General features: G+C 37.3%; 1 protein-coding gene across 1 annotated transcript; it reads right to left on the reverse strand.

Annotated features, from left to right (window-relative positions):
* Nucleotides 1–584: 584 nt before the first annotated feature.
* On the reverse strand, nucleotides 585–12,457 carry LOC114277736 (mitochondrial carnitine/acylcarnitine carrier-like protein). The gene is made up of 4 exons (XM_082895910.1): nucleotides 12,083–12,457; nucleotides 11,900–11,982; nucleotides 2,393–2,784; nucleotides 585–1,313 (listed from the first exon to the last, which is right to left on the reverse strand). The coding sequence occupies exons 3-4, from the start codon at nucleotides 2,782–2,784 to the stop codon at nucleotides 812–814; spliced, it is 894 nt and encodes a 297-aa protein (XP_082752036.1). The 5' UTR covers nucleotides 11,900–11,982; nucleotides 12,083–12,457; the 3' UTR covers nucleotides 585–811.
* Nucleotides 12,458–23,014: the final 10,557 nt, after the last annotated feature.

Raw genomic sequence — 23,014 nt, forward strand, 5'->3', positions numbered from 1 at the left:
TCATGAATATAAAAATATATTAATTAATATTTATTTTTAATAATATATTAAATAAATTTGCAATAATCTATTTTATTTTTTATTTATGTTTGGTGTTTGTGTAAATCTTCATATTTGATTGATGAGATTTATTATTAATATTAGTAATATTATAAATTTTACTCAAAATTTTTTATTTTTTTTAATCTTAATAAATAAATTAATTTAAATTTATTTTCTTTTCAAGCTCGAGCTCGAACTCGGCTCGTTTACGTAATCGAGCGAGCTTAAGCCTCGAGTTCAACAAATATTTGACGAGCCCAACTCGAGCTAGATTTTTGAAGCTTGACTAGAGCTCGGCTCAAGCTCGAACTCGACTAATTTTTAATAAACAAGTTTGGACATTTAAAAACTCAGCTTAGCTCGGCTCATTTGCAGCCCTATGTGTAAAGGTCTAAAAAAAAAAAAATGAAGGTCCACCATGCTTTATTAGCTTTGAGAAATGGGACTCAAATGCAACAAAGCAGCAGCCAAATGTATTGGCAGTCTACTACAAATTACCTGTAAAAACAAGCTCAAAAATGAATTAGATCACCCAAAACAGATTTCTGATGCACAATCTTCTTCCATTTTTGTTCCTATTTTGAAATAACTCGCCAGCTTGAGCGTGCATTACATGTCAAAAGGCATAATTAACGTGAAAATGAAACTTTAAAGTACGTTATTTTGTCAATGAAACTTTCTTCTGGCTCCAAAAATGAATTGTGCAGAAATCTTAACCGAACATGATTTAACATATTCGAAAAAATAGAATTTCATTCAAAATAGTTTGTCATCCCAAACTAGATCTTGTTACTTCATATGCCAAGAAGCATGCTGCATTTGCTGGAACACTTCGAGCCATGGCAGGTCCAAAACCCTTGTACAAGCCTTTCACTCCCTCCGAGGCCACAATCTTTCTAAAAGCATCAATCGAGCCAGAAAACTTGGGATTTTTGTGATCATCAACTTGAATTACGCTCTTGACAACATCAGTTGGGTAGACAGAAACCCAGAAGGAAGCTCCAGCCAAGCCTCCTGCTATAATCAAAGAACCTCTTCCCAACTTGGATGTGTCTTGCCCTCCCGCAAGGTACTGCTTCAGGGCTTCGTAGACGCCAAACATTGCAGCATTTCCAGGAACTTCTCGTGCCATAGTGGGAATTAAGCCCTTGAAGAGACCTCTCATACCACCTTCTGATCGGAGAACATGCCTTGCCACGTCCATTGGTCCTGCATACTTCACTGCCACGGCAGCTGAACCAGAATCTGCTAGAGCACTCTGTGCTTGCAACCTGTTTCACAGTTAGATCCTGAGCAGTTCATGAGTAATTCTTTAAAGGTCTCCATCTCATAATAGCATAGCGCCTAATAAAAAATGCTTGAATACAATGGCATAGAAACTTTCAATTTGGAAATCACTGAAGATAGTGACATCAACAAGGGAAATTCGAAAAACAAGGGAAATTCAAAAGCACTTTTCAAGTGAGGGAAAGAAACACAAATTGTCATTTTACAGGTAATCTAAAACTATGTTACATGAAATGCAAATCACTCTGGTACATGGAACGGAAAAGTGAGCATGATACGCTATATGCTCTAAATAGGATAGGCATAGACTTTGTTTAGATTACACTAATGGAATTTAAGGTGTTTCTTTTGTAATGTTCTTTTAACGATTAGACATCCAATATAGTGTATATGTCTTTTGAATTTGACCATGTAAAACCACATTTCTAGGAGGAGTATTAAGGTATTTTTTTTTTTTTATATACATTCTGTCCTTCCAAAACTCCAGTCTCCCTAGATTTTTAGTTCATTAAATTTCACATTTTCCTCGTAAAGAAACGTTTAAGATAATAAAATTTGGATTCACTTTGAATCACTAAATGTGCCAAATTTCCGAACATGCATTTCATAACCTAAATCATTAGGGTATTAGTGTTTTTTGGTAACCCTCAAACATTTGTAAACTTTTAAAATGGTTAAGAAATTACTCATAACCAGGATTTTAGGTTACAAGATGATTATACTAGACACAATCAGGTTGAGTAGGCTTGATGGCAAAGCAAGGGTCCAAGTCTGACTCAATAAAACATGGGAAAACTAGGTTTTAGTGCCAAAGAAAAAAGTAGGTGGAAAAAAAAGAGGGAAGAGGGAGAGAGTAATGCTATACAGACAACTTTTCAGATTTTTCATACAAAATGGTGGGCTGATTTATGTTCTATCATATCACCCAAAAAAATCAATTAAAGACCTATCACAGAAACTCACTACATTTTATAGGCATTCTGTAAAGGATTTCTGTATTGTCAGAATTTTCCAAAATGAAAAAAAATAAAAAATGAAAATTGCAGAGCACCATTAAACTGACCTGCACTTGATCAATTCAGTGGGGCAAGCCAAAAAGGAGACGGCAACTCCAGCCCCAGCCCCAGCAATTATCTGCTGATTGACGGTCAGAGGCGCACCAGGTTCAGATCTCAATAAAGCTTCCATTTGTCCTCTAACTGTAAATAGGAGAGCATTAAAGGCTGCCACAGTGGCAAGAGGTGCCCCCATACCTTTGTACAGACCACTTGGGCCTTCTGATGCTATCGTTTTTCTGACAGCATCCATAGCACCCGAGTATTTCAGAGGTTGACCTGGGAGTGGTGTGGGTTGGCTTTGGAGTTTGACCTTGATCGTATCAAAGGGGTGTCCAACAATCAACTGCGCTGCCCCACCAACAGTCCCAGCAACTAGGTCCTTGGCTACGTCACCCATCTGCAAATTTCATATATCAAAAACGATTCAGCTTAAAAAATATAATAATAAATAATTTGGAATCAAATGATTAATTCAAATGGTTAAAGGAAAAGTCATTAAATTTAGCTATGTATCATGGACTCTTCTAAATGTAAAAAGTATCCATATTGGGCATTCGACACTTAACTAAGGGTCAGACGTGTAGTTGGACATTCATACAGAAAAAAATATTTAGTAAAGACCTGTCGCAACTGACAATGAAATGGATTTTAGAATTTATTAACATTTCTTTAAATTTACTATAAAATTATGCATAAAACTTCATATTATGCAATGCTCCATGACACCTTGTAAAAACCATTTTATCCTAAAAAGTAAAATAAACAGACAAATACCCGCACCGGACACCAGTTCCCCAATCCAAGTAACATAACTTGTGTTGTTCAAATTAAGCAATCTAGAAAACAGGGCTGCAATAGGAAACCTCTGTGTTCCAGGCTTCGTAATCAGAAAAACAATATATTCCTTGAGGGCTATCCTTGTGCTAGAGAGAAACCCTCCACCCAAATAAAAAGGATGAATTGCTTAAGAAAGGACATATATTTCCAGGATAAAACATAACACTCTTGCAGGGGAAAAAAAGCAAGTCCAAGAGGCAATAACAATAGTTGATCCAACTATGTCCCGACTACTTGGTCAGCAACACAAATTTTGTTTCAATAAAAATAACTAATAATCAAATTCCCTCACAGCACCACAGAAAGCTGATTGTAGGATGGACCTAATATAAGGCTAAGCAAACGCCAGTAGTCCATGTTCCAAGCAAAACCACTTCAATAACCAACAGATGTCTACATGACACCCACTACAACCCTTGGGCACAATCTAGGAAAACCACAACTGAATTAGCTCCGAATCTCCAATAAACCATCTATCTGAAGCTTGAGTAACCAGCTTAGGGGTATGATAGAATATCACCCCCTATTTATAAATGAAGATTAGGGTTTACAAGAAGGTCAATTACAAGATAATCCCTGAGGGCACAAAATGATTACAGACAGACCTTAGTGAAACTTTCGGCTAATATAATATGCTAACACTCCCCTTCAAGCTGGTGCGAAGATATCTCTCATGCCCAGCTTGCCTAATATGTCATGAAATGGTTTATTCCCAATCCCCTTGGTGAGAATGTCAGCAAGTTGTTCACCAGACTGGACAAAAAGAGTACAAATGGTACCACTAGTGAGTTTCTCCTTAATGAAGTGGCGATCAATCTCAACATGTTTTGTCCTGTCATGTTGAACTGGATTGTGAGCGATGTTGATGGCGGCCTTATTATCACAGTATAACCGCATGGAGTCCGTCTGATCAATACCTAGATCACGCAACAATAATTTGATCCATAAAAGTTCACACACACCTTGTGCCATAGCTCTAAACTCAGCTTCTGCACTTGACCTGGCAACCACATTCTGTTTCTTACTCCTCCAAGTAACTAGGTTGCCGCCAACAAATGTGCAATACCCTGAAGTTGATCTCCTATCAGTTACGGACCCAGCCCAGTCAGCATCTGTATAGGCTTCTACACGAAGATAATCATACTTTGAAAAATACAGACCCTTACCAGGAGCAGACTTCAAATACCTCAAGATTCTCATGACAGCATCAAAGTGAATCTGATGAGGAGCATGCATAAACTGACTAACTACACTGACAGCAACAGCAATATCAGAACGGGAGTGAGATAGGTAAATGAGCTTACCCACTAATCGTTGATAGCTCCCCCTATCCACAACTTCTCCTCCTTCATCATCCCCCAATTTCTGATTGGGTTCCAGTGGGATGGCACATGCCTTACAGCCAAGCATCCCAGTTTCTTTCAACAGGTCAAGCACATATTTTCTCTGTGAGATAAATATCCCATCCTTAGAGCGAGCAACTTCAATTCCTAGAAAATACTTCAAGCTTCCCAAGTCTTTGATTTCAAATTCTTTAGCTAAATATTTCTTCAACAGAGGTATTTCCCCACTATCATTGCCTGTAAGAACTATGTCATCTACATAAACAATAAGTGCTGTAGTCTTACCGCGTGAGGAATGTTTCACAAACAATGTGTGATCTGCCTGACTTTGTTTGAAGCCATATTTAAACATAGCTTGAGTGAATCTCTCAAACCAAGTCCTTGGAGACTGTTTGAGACCATATAATGACTTCCGTAGTTTGCATACTTTGCCTTCTGTTTGATGATCCTCAAAACCCGGAGGAATGTCCATATATACTTCTTCTTCGAGGTCACCATGGAGAAAAGCATTCTTGACATCAAATTGATAAAGCGGCCAATCTAGATTAGCTGCTAGAGAGAGAAGTACTCTGACTGAATTCATTTTAGCCACTGGTGCGAAGGTCTCCTGATAATCAATGCCATATGTCTGAGTAAACCCTTTTGCCACAAGTCTTGCCTTGTAACGCTCAATAGACCCATCTGCTTTGTGTTTCACAGTATATACCTATTTACATCCCACAGGTCATTTGCCCGTAGGTAACTCAGTCAATTCCCAAGTGTCATTCTTCCTAAGTGCTTTCATTTCCTCAATCATGGCTAGTTTCCACTCAGAGGTAGCAAGAGCATCCTGAAAATGGTTAGGAATGCTAACACAGGAAATATTGGACACAAATGCTCTATATGAGGATGACAAATGAGAGTATGATACAAACTGTGAGATAGGATGTTGAGTACAAGATCTCACACCCTTCCTCTTGGCAATAGGAACATCAAGATCAATCGACTCAAGAGATTCAAAGTTACCCAGACTCTCATCAGAAGCAGGAGATGGCAGTGGAGTAGCAAAAACGGTCCCGTGTATCCAGTTAACTGGTTTTCTATCTATGTCCCGAACATAAACATCCCGTCCTTATTCTTGGTGACAGTGGGTTCGATAGTCCCAGTAGAAGAGGGGGGTGCAAGAACAACTGGTTCCACCATAGGAAGCACAGTAGTAGAGGGTGGTGCAAGAACAACTGGTTCCACCATAGGAGGCACAAGAACTGGTTCCACCATAGGAGGCACAGGACTCACTTCACACCAAGGCTCCCCCGGAAATGAGGACGGTGACACCGGAGAGGACAAGAAATAGGACTGGGACTCAAAGAAAGTTACATCCATGGACACAAACCACTTACGAGAAGAAGGGTGGTAACATTTATACCCCTTTTGAGTAGGGGAGTAACCAAGGAAAACACATTTGAGGGAGCGAGGGTCCAACTTACCACGAGAGGGAGAGTGATTATGGACAAAACAGACACAACCAAATATTTTGGGAGGAATAGAAAACAAGGACGGAGAACCGAGGAGGACGTGAAGCGGAGCCTGTTTGTCCAAGACCTGGGTAGGGAGACGATTAATAAGATGGGCAGCGGTGAGAACAGCGTCGCCCCAATAGGGCCGAGGCACATTCATAAAAAAACACATGCACCAAGCCATGTCAAGAAGATGCCGATTCTTGCGTTCGGCCACCCCATTTTGTTGAGAGGTATTTGTGCAAGAGGTCTGATGGATAATGCCATGAGTAGAGAAATATTGTCCTAACCCAGAATCTATGTATTCTCCGCCATTATCAGAACGAAATATTTTGACAGTGGCCCCAAACTGAGTACAAATCAGCTTATGAAAAGTGCGAAACACAGAGAAAACCTCACTCTTATCTTTCATGAGATACACCCAAGTAGCACGAGAAAAATCATCAATAAATGTAATAAACCAGCGATGACCTTTCACAGACAGAACACGAGAGGGACCCCAAACATCAGAATGTATTAATGAAAAAGGAACGAAACTTTTATTCAAACTGGGAGCAAAAGAAGCTCTATGTTGTTTGCCAAGTTGACAAGACTCACAAAGAAAGTCAGACACATGATGATTTGCGAAACTAGAAGGAAATAAATGCTTAAGTAAATGAAATGAGGGATGCCCAAGACGCCGATGCCACAGCCATAAATCAGCGGGGGTAGTAGAAGACATGGTGGAAGAATAAGCAAGTTTGTCCGGTTGATCTAGGAAGTAGAGACCATTTTCTGCACTACCACTGCCAATCGTCCTCCCCGTGACAAGGTCCTGAAAAAGACAATGATCAGAAAAAAACGTCACACTACAATTCAAATCCTGGGTAAGACGACTTAAGGATAACAGATTAACAGAAAACTTGGGAACATGGAGAACAGAAGATAGATGTATGGTAGGAGTGACTTGGACTAAACCTTTTCCAGAAATGGAAGAAACAGTACCATCGGCAATCCTAACTTTGTCCTGACCTGAAGAGGGCTTATAGACAGAGAAAAGATCAGAGGAGCCAGACATATGATCTGAGGCACCAGAATCAATAATCCAAGGCAAAGATGTATGACACAGGAAAGCACAAGGAGAAGATGCTAAGTTACCTGAGCGGGCAAAAGACGAGGAAGCGGTACTGAGAGCAGTAGAAGATCGGCGGTCCAACAATTGGCGCAAAGCATCCTCCAGCTCAGTATCAGAAGCTTGGGTAACAGAAGTAGAATTAGACTCAAGGGTATCAACGGCACTAGACTGATGAGCCCGGGAATAGGAACCACGTCCTCGAGATTGGCCGGACCGACCTCCTCGAGAACCAGACCGATCACCTCGACCCCCGGATGGAGTCCCATAAAGCTTCCAACACGTCTCACGAGTATGCCGCGGCTTCTTGCAATAATCACAGAATATAGACTCCTTAGCAGCAGACGGAGGAGGCAGGCTGAGGCCATCTCGAGGAGTAGACAGTAATGCGGAACGGTCAGTAGAGACAGGGGACATCATAGCAGACCGACGACTCTCCTCATTTTGTACATAGGCAAATGCCTCCTGAAGTGAAGGAAGAGTGTCCATACTCAGAACTCGACCCCTAACTGGATCATACTCCACATTTAGGCCGGCCAAAAATTTAAAGACCCGTTCCCGTGCGATGAACTTCTTGTACCCGACAGAATCAGCAGGGCAAACGGGCTTATAGTCTTCCAGGTGGTCAAGGCCTAAGAAGCATGGACACGGACACGCGACACGACACGGATACGACACGGACACGCCGACACGCTAATTTTTAAAAAATGCAGGACACGACACGTGGGGGACACGCATAAAATATATAATTCTATATATATTTATTATATGTTATATATATAGATATATCATTCAAAGATAATAAAAAATGCAATATGACACTAATTCCTATAAATTCATATGGTTTTTGTTTTATTTTGTATCTTAAATTGTTTTGTTCAAACTTATAATTAGTTTCACCCATGTCTAATTGATGGACACGTGTGTTTAAGCGATAAACACATGTGTCCTCCAAGTGTCCAAAGAGTGTCCGGATCTTTAAGAAAAATTAAAAAACAGGACACGTTTTGACGAGTGTCGGACACGTGTCGGGAAGTGTCCGAAGAGTGTCGGTGTCCGACACGGACACGACACGGATACGTCACCTTCTTAGAAGTGTCCGTGCTTCTTAGGTCAAGGCGTTTCCAGCCGTTGGTGAGGAAAGTGAAGTACTGAAGAACAGTCTACTCCCCCTGAAGTGAGCTCTCAATAGATCGGCGCAACTCAAATGCTTGTGAAAAATTTCCTTTGCGAGAATAGGTAATAGCCACAGCCTCCCAAACGTCCTGGGCAGTCTCCATAGACAAGTAGCCCTCACCAAGTTCTGGAACCATCGAATGGATAAGCCAACTCATAATCAAAGAGTTGGTAATCTCCCATTGGTCATAACCTGAGTCAATGGTACTAGGTGCCTGTATCCTGCCATCAACATACCCCATCTTCCCTCTGCTTTTCAAAAACATAGTCAAACTTTGAGACCATGCTAGGTAGTTCTGACCATTAAATAGAGAGGTGGTGATTTTCAGACTAGGGTTGGGGTTCTCAGTCATGGTAGTAGGTAGAATGGGACTCTCACTCTTTGGTGTTTGAGAAGAAGGGGACACACTGGTGGAATCTATCATGGATACAATACTACCAAACCCGCAACAAAACTAGTGGAAATCACAAACCCGGAAGGTGGTAGTGAGATAACAGGCACAATGACCACTATAAAGACATAACAAAATTAAGAAACCATTTTTTTTTTTTTTTTTTTTTTTTTTTTTTGTTTTTTTTTTGTTTTATATATAGATTGATTTATTTATGTATACATGTATTTATATATAAATATATATAACAGGCTATATTTATATAAATATCAGGATATATATATATATATAATTATATATACCAAGGCTGAGATCATACCACAGTGAGACAGAGGCTGAGGAAGACGACGACGAGCGACGATCGACAGAGGAAGGCAAGGAGATCGACGAGGTGAGGGAGACGACAGAGGAAGGCGAGGAAGACGAGCTGAGGAGATCGACGAGGTGAGGGAGACGACAGAGGAAGGCGAGGAAGACGAGCTGACGGCTGAGTGATGATCCACCCAGGTAAGCTTCCAACCCTAGAGTGTCGTTGGTGTAAAGGTCTACCAACGAGGGTGCGCCGAAACCCTAGAGGTTCAGCTCTGATACCATGAAGCTTGAGTAACCAGCTTAGGGGTATGATAGAATATCACCCCCTATTTATAAATGAAGATTAGGGTTTACAAGAAGGTCAATTACAAGATAATCCCTGAGGGCACAAAATGATTACAGACAGACCTTAGTGAAACTTTCGGCTAATATAATATGCTAACACTATCTTATTCACATACGACAAGTCACCTATGATAACTCGTCCTTAAGTAAAAATAGTATTTTGAAAAGAAGGCTAGATGTTCTATCCCTAGTAACGCAAGATGCAAAACTGGAATGTATCAAATATATTGAAAATTAATTAAGATGCGTAAATAAAACAACAGATAACAAATAAGCTTAAGTAAAAGATATATAAAATTATAGAAATTTACTTAAAATAAATTTAAGGGTATTTTACGCGTACTGACATTTTTATCAACAATAATCACATAAATAATGACAAAAACAAGTTGTGGTAAATTCATAATCAGGTAAAAGAATTTAAATACAAGATCATCCATAATCACATAAAAAGGTTTACTCTTTAATAATGGTAAAACACTAAAGAGTCAAAGGTTAAAATTAAAGAAATAAACAACTGGGAAAAATTAGAAGAGAAAATATCAGTGCTGATATTAAAGAGTAAACCTTTTTATGTGATTATATTAGTGCTGATATTTTCACTTCTATATTTTCAATTGAAAAGAGACAAAGATGGAATGATGCTTGTAAGGATTAAAGAAAATATTAAAAAGCATGCCAGAAGTCTTAGGTTAATAAATTATAATCAATGGGCTAAAAGGATGTTAACATATTAGAGAAAAGAGAAAATGATTTAGCTTGAGGCTGTTTAGCTAAGTTCGAAACGTATGCCCATAAAAAAGATCAGAGAAAGCAAAACATGAAGTGAAGGATAAAAGAAGTTTCTTCTTTAGATTTGATGCTCCATAACGCTTGTAAATTTTGTAATAAATTATAAGGATGCTCTCATTTACCAAATTCAACTGATTTCACGAGAGTCAGCTTTCAATTTGAAAACATGTGTATCAATGAGATTTTAGGTGTTTGCTATTGCTTTACAAAAATTCATGGGCTCAGTTTCCAATTCTCATTACTCTTTGGCCAATACTCCTAATACTATTACACGATGATTACATATGTTACAACGACCTATACTGCGATTTGAAAACATGGAATTGGACCTTTCAAGCCAAAGCATAGTGAGGAGTTAACAATATAATAGCAATATTAATTAGTATGAACTGCGGGACATAAATTTAATCAGACTATAGACAAGGCATAGTGGGGAGTTAACTCCCCACTCCCCACTATGCTTTCTCACGAAGATTTTATTTAAACCGATTCAACATTCAGCTTACCTAAAGTTACACTCACATTAAGGAAACTCATATCTCAATTCAGAGTACTTCTAAAGTATATATTTTCTAAAAAAAGAAAAAGAAAAAGAAAAGTTAATTGTTCTCTCTTTGAGGTATATTTCAAAGAATAGCACATCCAAGGCCTATTAATTAACCAATAATATGAAATGAGAGAAAATATGGTTAAGTGGATGATGTAGTGGCATATGAAAGGGCTTGTTGACAAGATGCAAGATGATCAATCCTCATCCAATTGGCACTATCTGCTTGGGACACCGAAAAATTATTTTCAGTAGAAGTTTCAACCCAATTGATCATTCGAACCATATGAGATGAGGCAATCTCCCTTGTGCTCTAGCTCCAGTGGCGCACATGGCTAGTGCTTTCTAGATTTATTTTGAGGATCCATCTAGCATTTGGCATTTAATTTCTTCTTTTTTTTAAAAAAAAAATTCCTTTTTCTTTTTTGTGCTAATGGCCAAGTTTGGGAAGACTAAATAAGTGCACTTTTTGACTTTTTATGAAATATGGGTTGAATTTGGGTTGGGTTTGAAGTGATGTGTTAGAGAAGTGATGTGACTTAAATAAGATGACGTGACTTAAATAGGATAGTGACTTTTTGACTTTTTGGATTTTTTGGAGGATGCCAAACTTGGCCTTAATTGTGCTTTAATGGAAGTGAATCTAATGGAATCAAATCAACTCTAAGGTGAAGAACATGAATTACAGTAACAAGACTCTAGAATAGTTGTCACAAAAGCAGAAGGCTCTTTAAGATTTCAAAAGCAGTAGGAAAAGGACTATACAGTTGTTCATTTGGAATCAGAAGACAGACGGAAAACAAAAATAAAGAGAAGCTGCTTCAATTTGTAATTTCAAAAAAATTGTACGCAATTATAGTCCATTTCATTCCATGAAACACCAAACATAAGCAAAATTATGAAAATCAGATTCCAAAGTAGCAAAATCAAACAATACCAAACAATGTCATTGAAATCTCAAGTTCATTTTATTTGATACAAGACACTAAACATTGGGCGGAGTTGTAATATGAAGATCTCTCTTTTATGACCAAACTTGCGGAACACAAGTGGAAAATAAACAAATAGCATAACAGAGCCAGCAAAATAAATCAAATAATATCCACAGCAATAAATAAAATCTAAATCACGTTCCATCAATCAGAACAAGAAGGCTATTACCGTAGCCGATTTTTCTTGACCCGGATTGAAATTGCAAGGAAAAGAACAAGATCGAACCGAACCCCCTCTTTATAAGATGCAATCTGAGAATGACAACACAAATTAAACCATATATATATATATATATATAAAGATATAAGAAATGAGAGAAAATAGGGATTTGAAGATCGAGTTTTGAATTACCAGATATTGAATCAGTGTGTCATTGTGATGGAAACCCAGAGCAGAAAAGAGAGGACTTGGATGCAAATGAGGTTTGTAGAAGTGAAATGTAAGGACAACAAACACAAATATACATAAAAGATTGATGAGAGAGACGTCGGATGCGACAAACTACAGTAGTGGTTGGTCGAGACTGAATTTCACTCAGATATATAACACACACACAGAGAGAGAGAGAGAGAGACGTGGGTGGGTGAATCTCAACCTTTCTCTTCCCTCCAATTCGCTGGAGAGAGACAGAGAGAGAGAGCTGTTGATTAGGGCATATTATAAACGTTAGCAACAAGACCGTGAGTCGAAAAAGCCAATGTCCGGAGTTGGTGTGATGTGATGCCCATTCTCATACCGGAATAATACTCCTTTTTATTTTTATTTTTATTTTTATTTTTCTTTTTCTTTTTTAAAGATTGGGTTAATTATTGAATTTTTTTTTTTTAAATTTCACGTGTTTTACACTTTAAATCTCAGTGTTTTAATTTTAATAAAGTTTTATCTGTGTTTTAATTTATCTACTTCGTCCATTTCTTTCTGTGTAAAATGAAGGGAATTTAAAATAAAAAATACTTTTAAATTTTTTTGTGTAATTAATTATTTTTTAAATTAAAAGTACTATAATAAAAAAGAATTAATTACAAAATAAACTTTAAGGTTTCACGTGTTTTTCATTTTAAACTTCCTCTGTTACCTTACACAGACGAAGATGGATGAAGGAGACAAATTGAAATACAGATGAAAGTCTAAGATTTAATTTGTCGAAATTAAAACGTTGAAATTTAAAATGAAAAAACGCATGAAACCTATAGATTTTTTTTTTTTTTGTTGAAATTCACCCTTTTATATTTGAATAATACTCTTAATATTCACTTCGAAACATTATAAATTCATATTTATGAATCTAAAATTTATTCAGAAAAAAGAAATTAATGGTTCAAAATTATTTTATTCATGGATCTCACACTTCATCGATTTAATTTTCACTACACAAATATATTTAGGTAAATTATGAGTTGATAAGCATGGATTTATAGCATTTTTTATAATGATTTATAAATTATACTGTACAAAAAAAATCACTACAAGAAAAAGCAGATTTCGCGACTAAAAATGAATTTTTCGTCGCTGAAAGTAGTAGAATTGGCGACTAAAATGGAATTAGTCGCGACTAAAACAGTTTAGTAGCCAAATGTAGGGTTTTTAGCGACTAAAACTCAGTTTAGTCGCCAAATACAAGGGTTTTAGCGACTAAAAAAATTTTAGTAGCCAAAAGAGAAGGTTTTTGGCGACTAAAAACATTTAGTAGCCAAAAGTATAGGTTTTAGAGACTAAAAAATAGTTTGGTCGCGGATTATACGTGTTTTACTGACAAAAATCAATTTCGTAGCCAAAAGTGAAGATTTTTGGCTACTAAAAAAAATTTAGTAGCTAAAAGTCAAGAATTGCCGACTAAAATGCAGTTTAGTCGCCCAAAGTAGAGGTTTTGGCAACTAAATTTCAGTTTAGTCACCAAAAGTGGAGGTTTTTCGGCGGGAATGAATTTTTTTAGCGACTAAAATATAATTAGTAGCCAAAACTATACATTTGGCGACTAAAAGATAGATTTAGTCGCCAAAAGTGATCTAATTTTTTTTTTAGTAAATAATTTATTTTTTACATAAATTATTGAATAAAAATAATTATTTTTATATATGAAGCTAGATATTAATACGGGTCAATATAGTATATAAATAATATATGTTGCATATATATTCATGTGGTGTTGTAATGGCATAGTGAAGAAAGTGTGTTGCTAAAGGTTTAGAATGCGGGAGATGTTGGTGATTCGAATCTCAGAAAAAGCAAAAAATGTTGTTTTTTTTTTTTTTTTCACAGAAGCATCTTTGGCGACTAAAATTTTAGTCGCTAAAAGTGTTTATTTTGGGCAACTAAACGGTTAAGTCGGCGATTCATGGACTATTGGCGACTAAAAGATTAGTCGCTAAATGTGATTTTAAAAAGTATAAATCACTTTTGGCGACTAAATCGTTGGTCGCTAAAGAGCTATTTTTTGCCGACTAAAAAAATTTTAGTCGCCAATACCTCTGGCGACCATATATACGCGACCAAACGGGCGACTATAAAAATTAGTCGCTGAAAGTAAAGACTCGACTTTCGGCGACTAAAAATAGACTCTTGGCGATTAAAAGCCAAAGGTACTTTTTCTTGTAGTGGATAGACCACCAACTTTTTTATTATTATTTATTATTGTATAAATTTGGCTTCAAGAGTATATTTATGGGAGAAATTACATAACAGTGATATAAAAAAACAAGAAGAAGAAAAAGGAGAGGAAGTATGGTGAGTGTAACTCATCTTATAATGGATAGAGCACTTGGCCCATGGTTTATATAGTTATCCTTTGGAATAATTGTAGGACAATCTTCACTGTATTTAAATTAATTAAATTCTGTTGTGTACTAAACAATAACCAGAATATAAAGAAATAAAGGAAATGAGAGAATTTGTTTGATTACAAAAATCAAATTCGAAATAAAAAATAAAAATAAATAAATAAAAACATATTTTATTTTGTTACAAAAACAAAATTAAAATCTGATTTAAATAAATAATAAAACACTGAAAATAAATTAAATAACTTACTTGATTTAATTTCTTCGATTTATAATCTGATCAAGTCCAGTGTTGGACACTGTGTCCTTAAGACAGATTCGTTCTCTCTACGGTGCTTTCAGAAATTGGACGTCTATCTCCCAGGATGAAATGATCTACTACAAACAATAGCAGCACTACAAATTGTTTGCCTTACGAACACACTAAGTGTTTACACTATTTCTTTCAGAAAATAAATGCAGCAAAATGTAGAGATTTATAGCAAAGAATGGAGTACGAAAATTGGAGTGAAATCCAAATGGGAGGCTAGTCTATTTATAGGTGTAAAGGTGGCTATTGGTTTTGAATTGAACAGGTATGAAACCTGTTGGTTTTGAATTCAAACAGATTTGAATCTGTTGGGTTATATTTCAAACAGATAACAAAACGGGAAGGGCCCTGTTTGGGTATGCAATAATACCAGACTGGTTTATTTCGGGAAGGTCCCTGTTTGGATGTACAGTAAAACCAAACCAGTTTAATTTTGAATTATGAATTTTATTTTACCAAAAAATAAAATTAAATTCAAATGTTTTTGGCCCAAAAAGATTAGTATTGGGCCGAACAAGCCCAACCCAACCTCACACCACGCACCCGCGCCCAAGCCCAGGCCCAGCCCAGCCCGCCCAGACAGACGGCGGCGGCGGCGCGCGCGCGCGTGTGGTGATTTTTGGGTCCAATGGGTCTAGCCCATTTTGTCCATAACCTCTCCCTCTAAAACACTTGGGTACCCCTTGGGGCACACTCCAAGTACCAAACCCAAGTCTTCTAAACCCATTCAAAACCTCCCACCAAATCAATGTGGGACAAGCCATTTTACAACCTTAAGGAATTTCCACAAAAACTCCATTTCCATGGAGCACACTTTGGCTTCAATTTCCCATTCACTCGGTAATGGTTTTGAGCAACCAAATATACCACGTGAATCACAACGCGGCATAGAACGCGTTACTACTTTGACCTGTGAAAATCGACGCACGGGCCCACCTAAAAAATCGACCGAACTTAGGATAAAATTCTGATTTTACCCAGAATTTATAACCATTTCCAACAATCCCCCACATGAATGGAATTTGTTGACAACGGAAATGCAACAATATGTAGATTTATCGAAAGAGTATAAGTCGAAAATATCTTGCATCAAGATAGGTAATTTTCGGCCTTGAACCTTCCCTAGTGATAACCTATCGGACTTACTGGCTAACCAATGGACGCGACGCCTTGAATTGTTCAGCCATTTTTGTAAGCCAAGATAATAGATTTCACATAAAATATCTTCTAACACATCGTGGTTCTCACTGTTATGTTCATTTTGGCTTTGAACGCGCCTGGTTTTCATAAGTGTTTCTAGAGAATTTAGCCTCTTCATTCTCATAGAACCGGCTCCAGTTCAACACTCATATAGGTGATTCTTATTGTGAGTATCTCCTTATACTCGTCTTGATTTATGCCTCAATCAAGATATAAGCAATCATTAAAAGCAAAGCTTATCCTTATACCCCTGCATACAACATATGTTGCAGATATCACTCTCACCATAGGAATGGGTAGGGAATTTTTAATCCCTTGGTGATTTCTGGCGAGCCATACATAACTTAGTTGTCCCTTTGAACTTAGTTCTTGGGATCTCCAGTCATATAAGTGGGGTTACCATTATGACGACTCTTATGTAATAGGCTTTAATCCCATCCCCTTCGATGAACTATACACTAGCTCTTTTGTCAAACCTTTTGTTAACGGATCCGCAATATTCTCTTTAGATTTTATATAATCTATTGAGATTATTCCGTTTGACAACAATTGCCTTACGGTATTATGTCGACGACGAATATGTCGTGACTTACCGTTATACATATGATTCTGTGCCCTGCCTATTGCAGATTGACTATCACAATGAATGCAAATAGCTGACACAGGTTTTGGCCACATTGAAATGTCTTTTAAGAAGTGACAAAGCCATTCTGCTTCTTTTCCTGCTTTGTCTAAAGCAATGAACTCGGATTCCATTGTGGATCGTGCGATGCATGTTTGTTTCGTGGATTTCCAAGAAACAGCAGCGCCTCCTAGAGTAAAGACATATCCACTTGTGGATTTTGAATCTTTAGTATCTGATATCCAATTTGCATCACAATAACCTTCAAGTACTGCTGGATATCGAGTAAAGTTCAAACCATGATCACGGGTGAATCTTAGATATCTAAGAACCCGAATGATCGCTTTCTAATAGTCTTCTCCGGGGTTACTAGTGTACCTACTCAATTTACTGATAGCATAAGCTATATCAGGACGAGTACAATTCATTAGGTACATTAGGCTTCCAATGATTTGGGATTATTTTAACTGAGACACTGCATCACCTTTATTTTTCGATAAATAAAGATTGACGTCTACAGGTGTTCTAGCTAAATTCATATCATCCTTGATAAATTTACCAAAATTTTTCTCAATATAATGTGATTGAGATAATGCATATCCGTCAGATGTTTTAGTAATTTTCATTCCTAATATAACATCTGCTTAGTTGATTTGATCATGTTTTGACTGCTTCCAATGATAAGCATGTCATCCACATAAAGACAAACTATAACATATCCTTGGTCAGTGTTTTTAACATAGACGCATTTGTCACATTCGTTTATCTTAAACCCATTAGTAAGCATTACATGATCAAATTTTTCATGCCATTGCTTAGGTGCTTGTTTTAATCCATAAAGGGATTTTACAAGTCGACAAACTTTCTTTTCTTGTCCTGATACTACAAACCCTTCGGGTTGCTCCATATAGATCTCTTCATTTAGATCACTATTTAAGAAAGCTGTCTTAACATCCATTTGATGTATTTCTAAATTAAACAACGCTGCTATAGAAATAAGCATGCAAATGGATGTTATTCTTGTCACAGGGGAATATGTGTCAAAATAGTCCAGACCTTCCTTTTGTCTGTAACCTTTAACTACAAGTCTTCCTTTATACTTGTCAATTGAACCATCTGCTTTCATTTTTCTCTTGAATATCCATTTATATTCAAGAGGTTTAGAACCTGGTGGAAGATCCACCAATTCCCAAGTATGATTTTGCATAATGGATTCAATTTCATTATTAACAGCCTCTTTCCACAAAGGTGCTTCAGGACCTGTCATTGATGCCTTAAAGCTTTGAGATTCATTTTCTAACAAGTATGTCAGAAAATCTAGACCAAAGGATTTTGATGTTCTTGCTCTCTTACTTCGTCTTGGTTTATCATCAATTAAATCCTTTTGGTCGAGACCATTACTAGTCTCTTGTGTTTGATTGTCATTAGTCTCGTGACTTTGTGTACAATCATAAGTTCTTTTCTGTGAACTTAATTCCTGTCCTTTCTTGTAAGGAAAGACATGTTCAAAAAACATAGCATTCTTTGACTCTATAATAGTGTTCACATTTATATCAGGTATTTCTGATTTATAAGTCAGAAACCGATATGCATTACTATTCTGAGCATAACCAATAAATACACAGTCTACTGTTTTTTGTCCAATCTTAGTCTTTTTAGGAACAGGAACTTCAACTTTTGCCAAACACCCCTACACTAGGTGGTCGACCTTTCCACAATTCATAAGGAATGCTTTTAGTTTTCTTGTGGGGTATTATATTAAGAACATAATTAGCAGACAATATTGCTTCCCCCCACAAGTTCTGTGGTAAGTCTGAACTTAGTAACATGGCATTCATCATTTCTGAGAGGGTGATTTGTGATCTGGAGTTGGGCCGAGGTAACGGCCGAGCAAGTTGAGGGCCCAACGATGCTTGGGTCCGAGATGATCGACTTTCTGCCCAGACTTGGGCCGGGCAGAGTTCGGGCTGAGTGTGTCACCCCGGACCGGACAGAAACTGCTCGGTAAGGCAGTGCTCGGTCGGACCAGGTTGCTCGGTCCAAAGATGACCAAAGCTCGATTGGCCGAGTGACCGGCGCATCGGGAAGGCGTGGACAACCGAGGAAGTTGAGTGACCGGTGCCCGGAAAGGCATGGTCAGCCGAGGAGGCTGTTTGACCGGCAGGAAGGCCGATCAAAGTATCCGGGCTAGGCTCAGCCGGGATGCCGCCTAGCCCGGTCCTCCGTGTGTTTATTCGGTTAGGCGCTTGAAGTATGAAGCATGGCATGACCGAGGTAGAGCAGCTCGGCTGCCGAACTCTGGCTGTGAAGTCAGGCAGTTGGGATTAGGTGATGATCGGCAAAGTTTACGCTGACAGATGGGATAGTAGAGCCACGTGTCAGGAGATGACTGGGAGTGGATATAGGGCTCAGAAGGTATATAAGCATGTCTGCGCCCCCCATACGCGACACACGAACATCTCTGTAAGGAATTCTTACACTCAAACACTCTCTCCCTTCTCTCTATCCCTCCTTAGGTGTGTGCTAACTTGATCGTCGGAGGGTCTTTCCGGCCACACACCGCCGGGTAGCTCACCAATGCTTGCTCGCAGGTGATCGGACATCGACGGAGCTCGGAAGAAAGGAGTACGGGCTTGCCGGAATATCTGCTCCCCGTACAATTTCTTTTAGGGTTCTATTCTTCCTTTCAGCAATTCCATTTTGCTGTGGAGAATAAGGGGCTGTAGTTTGGTGAATAATGCCATGTTGTGCACAAAATTCATTTAATGGTGCATCATATTCACCACCTCTATTACTTCTAACCATTTTAATGGTTTTACCAAGTTGATTTTCAACTTCTGTTTTATAGAGTTTAAACATTTCTAAGGCTTCATCTTTACTTCTAAGTAAATAAACATAACAATACCTTATGCAATTATCGATAAATGTTATGAAATATTTTTTGCCTCCTCTAGTTTAAATAAATTTTAGATCACATACATCAGTATGAATTAATTCTAGAGGTTCGGTTTTTCTTTCAACCGATTTAAACGGAGCCTTAGCTAGTTTCGCTTCTACACAAATTTCATATTTATGATTAGGATTAATTTCAAACTTTGGTATATAATCTAAACCAATTAATCTACGCAAAGCATCAAAATTCACATGTCCTAATCTACCATGCCATAAATTTGACTCAAGAATATAAACAAAAGATGCGTTATTCTTATTCATAGCAACTTTCGGTACAACTGTCATTACATTCAACTTAAAGAGACCATCACTCATGTATCCCTTACCAATATACATACCACTCTTTGTTAATACAAATTTATCAGACTCAAATACAAGCCTAAAACCATTTTTACTTAACAAAGAACCAGAAACTAAATTCTTCCGGATGTCAGGTACATGCAGTACGTTGTTGAGGGTCAGTTCTTTCCCTGATGTCATCTTCAAGATTACTTTTCCTTGTCTAGCCACAGTAGAAGTAGAAGAATTTCCCAGGAAAAGTTGTTCACCATTTGCAGCCTCATTATAGGTAGTGAACATCTTCTTGTCCGCACATATGTGACGAGTTGCTCCAGTGTCAACCCACCACTCTTTGGGATTTCCAACCAAGTTAGCCTCAGATACCATAGCAGAGAGGTTGATGTCATTCACTCCGTCAGAGATGTAATCCAATTCTGTTATATTGGCTTGATTGGTGGTCTTCTTACTTGTAATTCCATGATCCTTCTTAAGGCGGCGGCAGTCAGAAGCTCGATGTCCAGTCTTGCCACAGTTATAACATTTTCCTTTGAACTTTTTGTTGCCATTGTTGTCACCTTGTTTAGGACCATCTCCAATAAACTTTCTCTTTTTGTTATGTGGTTTATGAACTTGTTCAACCACATTAGCCTTGGACTCAATGGGATTTTTTCCATTCCTGTTTTCAGCCTTTCGGTTATCTTCCTCAATTCTCAGTCTTACAATAAGTTCATCCATGGTCATCTCTTTGCGTTTATGTTTTAAATAATTTTTGAAATCTTTCCAAGCCGGTGGTAACTTTTCCACTAAAGCAGCGACTTGGAAAGATTCGCTAAGAGACATACCATCTGAATGAATATCATGCAAAATTATCTGAAAACTTTGAACTTGAGATATTACCGTTTGGGAGTCTACCATAACAAAGTCCAGAAATTTACCGACGACAAATTTCTTCGTGCCGGCATCCTCTGTCTTGTATTTCTTCTCCAAAGAATCCCACAATTCTTTTGCTAACTTCAAAGGACTGTATACATTATACAGCATGTTGTCAAGGCCATTGAGGATGTAGTTTATGCACAGGAAATCTGAATGTTTCCAAGCATCTGCAGCGGCAACAACTTGCCGATCACTTTCACCCTCTTTAAGTGCTGGAGCCTCTTCATGGAGAAACCGGGCCAAATTAAGAGTTGTAAGATAGAACAGCATCTTCTGCTGCCATCTCTTAAACTCGGTACCGTTAAATTTTTTCGATTTTTCTCCACGATTGATTGGTACATGAACATGGTTCTGGATCAGTGTTAGTGTAACAATAGGAGTACCACTACCAGATGCAGTTTCAATTGCAGTAGCCATAATCTCTGATTACAAAAATCAGGAAAAATTAAAACAAAAATTAATTTTCTAGTTATTAAAACCAGAAAATAAATTTATAATACAAAATAATTTTATTTTCCTTGTTACTAAAACTAGAAAAATAAAATATCACAATAATTTTCTGTAACACAATTAATATTCTGCAATTGTTAATGACACCAGTATATTACTACTAGTTGTCAAAGAAAAGAGACAATATATTACTACTATCTGTCAAATTGCATAAACACTATTTGTTTTTTCAATCAGAATATGTCTTATGAAATCACAGAAAATTAAATACAATGAAGATTCCAAAATGATTCTGTCTTAAGATTGTGGGACAATCTTCACTGTATTTAAATTAATTAAATTCTGTTGTGTACTAAACAATAACCAGAATATAAAGAAATAAAGGAAATGAGAGAATTTGTTTGATTACAAAAATCAAACTCGAAATAAAAAATAAAAATAAATAAATAAATATAGATTTTATTTTGTTACAAAAATAAAATTAAAATCTGATTTAAATAAATAATAAAACACTGAAAATAAATTAAATAACTTACTTGATTTAATTTCTTCGATTTATAATCTGATCAAGTCCGGTGTTTGACACTGTATCCTTAAAACAGATTCGTCCTCTCTACGGTGCTTTCAGAAATTGGACGTCTATCTTCCAGGATGAAATGATCTACTACAAACAATAGCAGCACTACAAATTGTTTGCCTTACGAACACACTAAGTGTTTATACTATTTCTTTCAGAAAATAAATGCAGCAAAATGCAGAGATTTATAGCAGAGGATGGAGTACGAAAATTGGAGTGAAATCCAAATGGGAGGCTAGTCTATTTATAGATGTAAAGGTGGCTATTGGTTTTGAATTGAACATGTATGAAATCTGTTGGTTTTGAATTCAAACAGATTTGAATCTGTTGGGTTATATTTCAAACAGATAACAAAACGGGAAGGGCCCTGTTTGGGTGTGCAATAATACCAGACTGGTTTATTTCGAGAAGGTCCCTGTTTGGATGTACAGTAAAACCAAACCAATTTAATTTTGAATTATGGATTTTATTTTACCAAAAAATAAAATTAAATTCAAATGTTTTTGGCCTAAAAAGATTAGTATTGGGTCGAACAAGCCTAACCTCACACTACGCACCTACGCCCAGCCCGGACGAACGGTGGCGGCGCGCGCACGCGTGTGTGGTGATTTTTGGGTCCAATGGGTCTAGCCCATTTTGTCCATAACCTCTCCCTCTAAAACACTTGGGTACCCCTTGGGGCACACCTAAGTACCAAACGCAAGCCTTATAAACCCATTCAAAACCTCCCACCAAATCAATGTGGGACAAGCCATTTTACAACCTTAAGGAATTTCCACAAAAACTCCATTTCCATGGAGCACACTTTGGCTTCAATTTCCCATTCACTCAGTAATGGTTTTGAGCAACCAAATATACCACATGAATCACAACGCGACATAGAACGCGTTACCACTTTGACCAGTAAAAATCGATGCACGGGGTCCACCTAAAAATAGACCGAACTTAAGATAAAATTCTAGTTTTATCCAGAATTTATAACCATTTCCAACAACAATAATGATAAGAGATTCAATGTTCGAGTCGATAAAGCGACTGCGATTATTTCATTGTAATCTACAATATTAACTTACTAATATTTTTTCACATGAAAAAAATATTCATTTTATGATGAGGTCTAAGACCATCTTTAAGGGTTACTCAAACCTTTCATTAAATTTGAATTTAATGAAAAATTAGTTCT

This window comes from Camellia sinensis, chromosome 11 (assembly GCF_055761805.1).
Source record: "Camellia sinensis isolate YWXY chromosome 11, ASM5576180v1, whole genome shotgun sequence".
Taxonomy (NCBI): domain Eukaryota; kingdom Viridiplantae; phylum Streptophyta; class Magnoliopsida; order Ericales; family Theaceae; genus Camellia; species Camellia sinensis.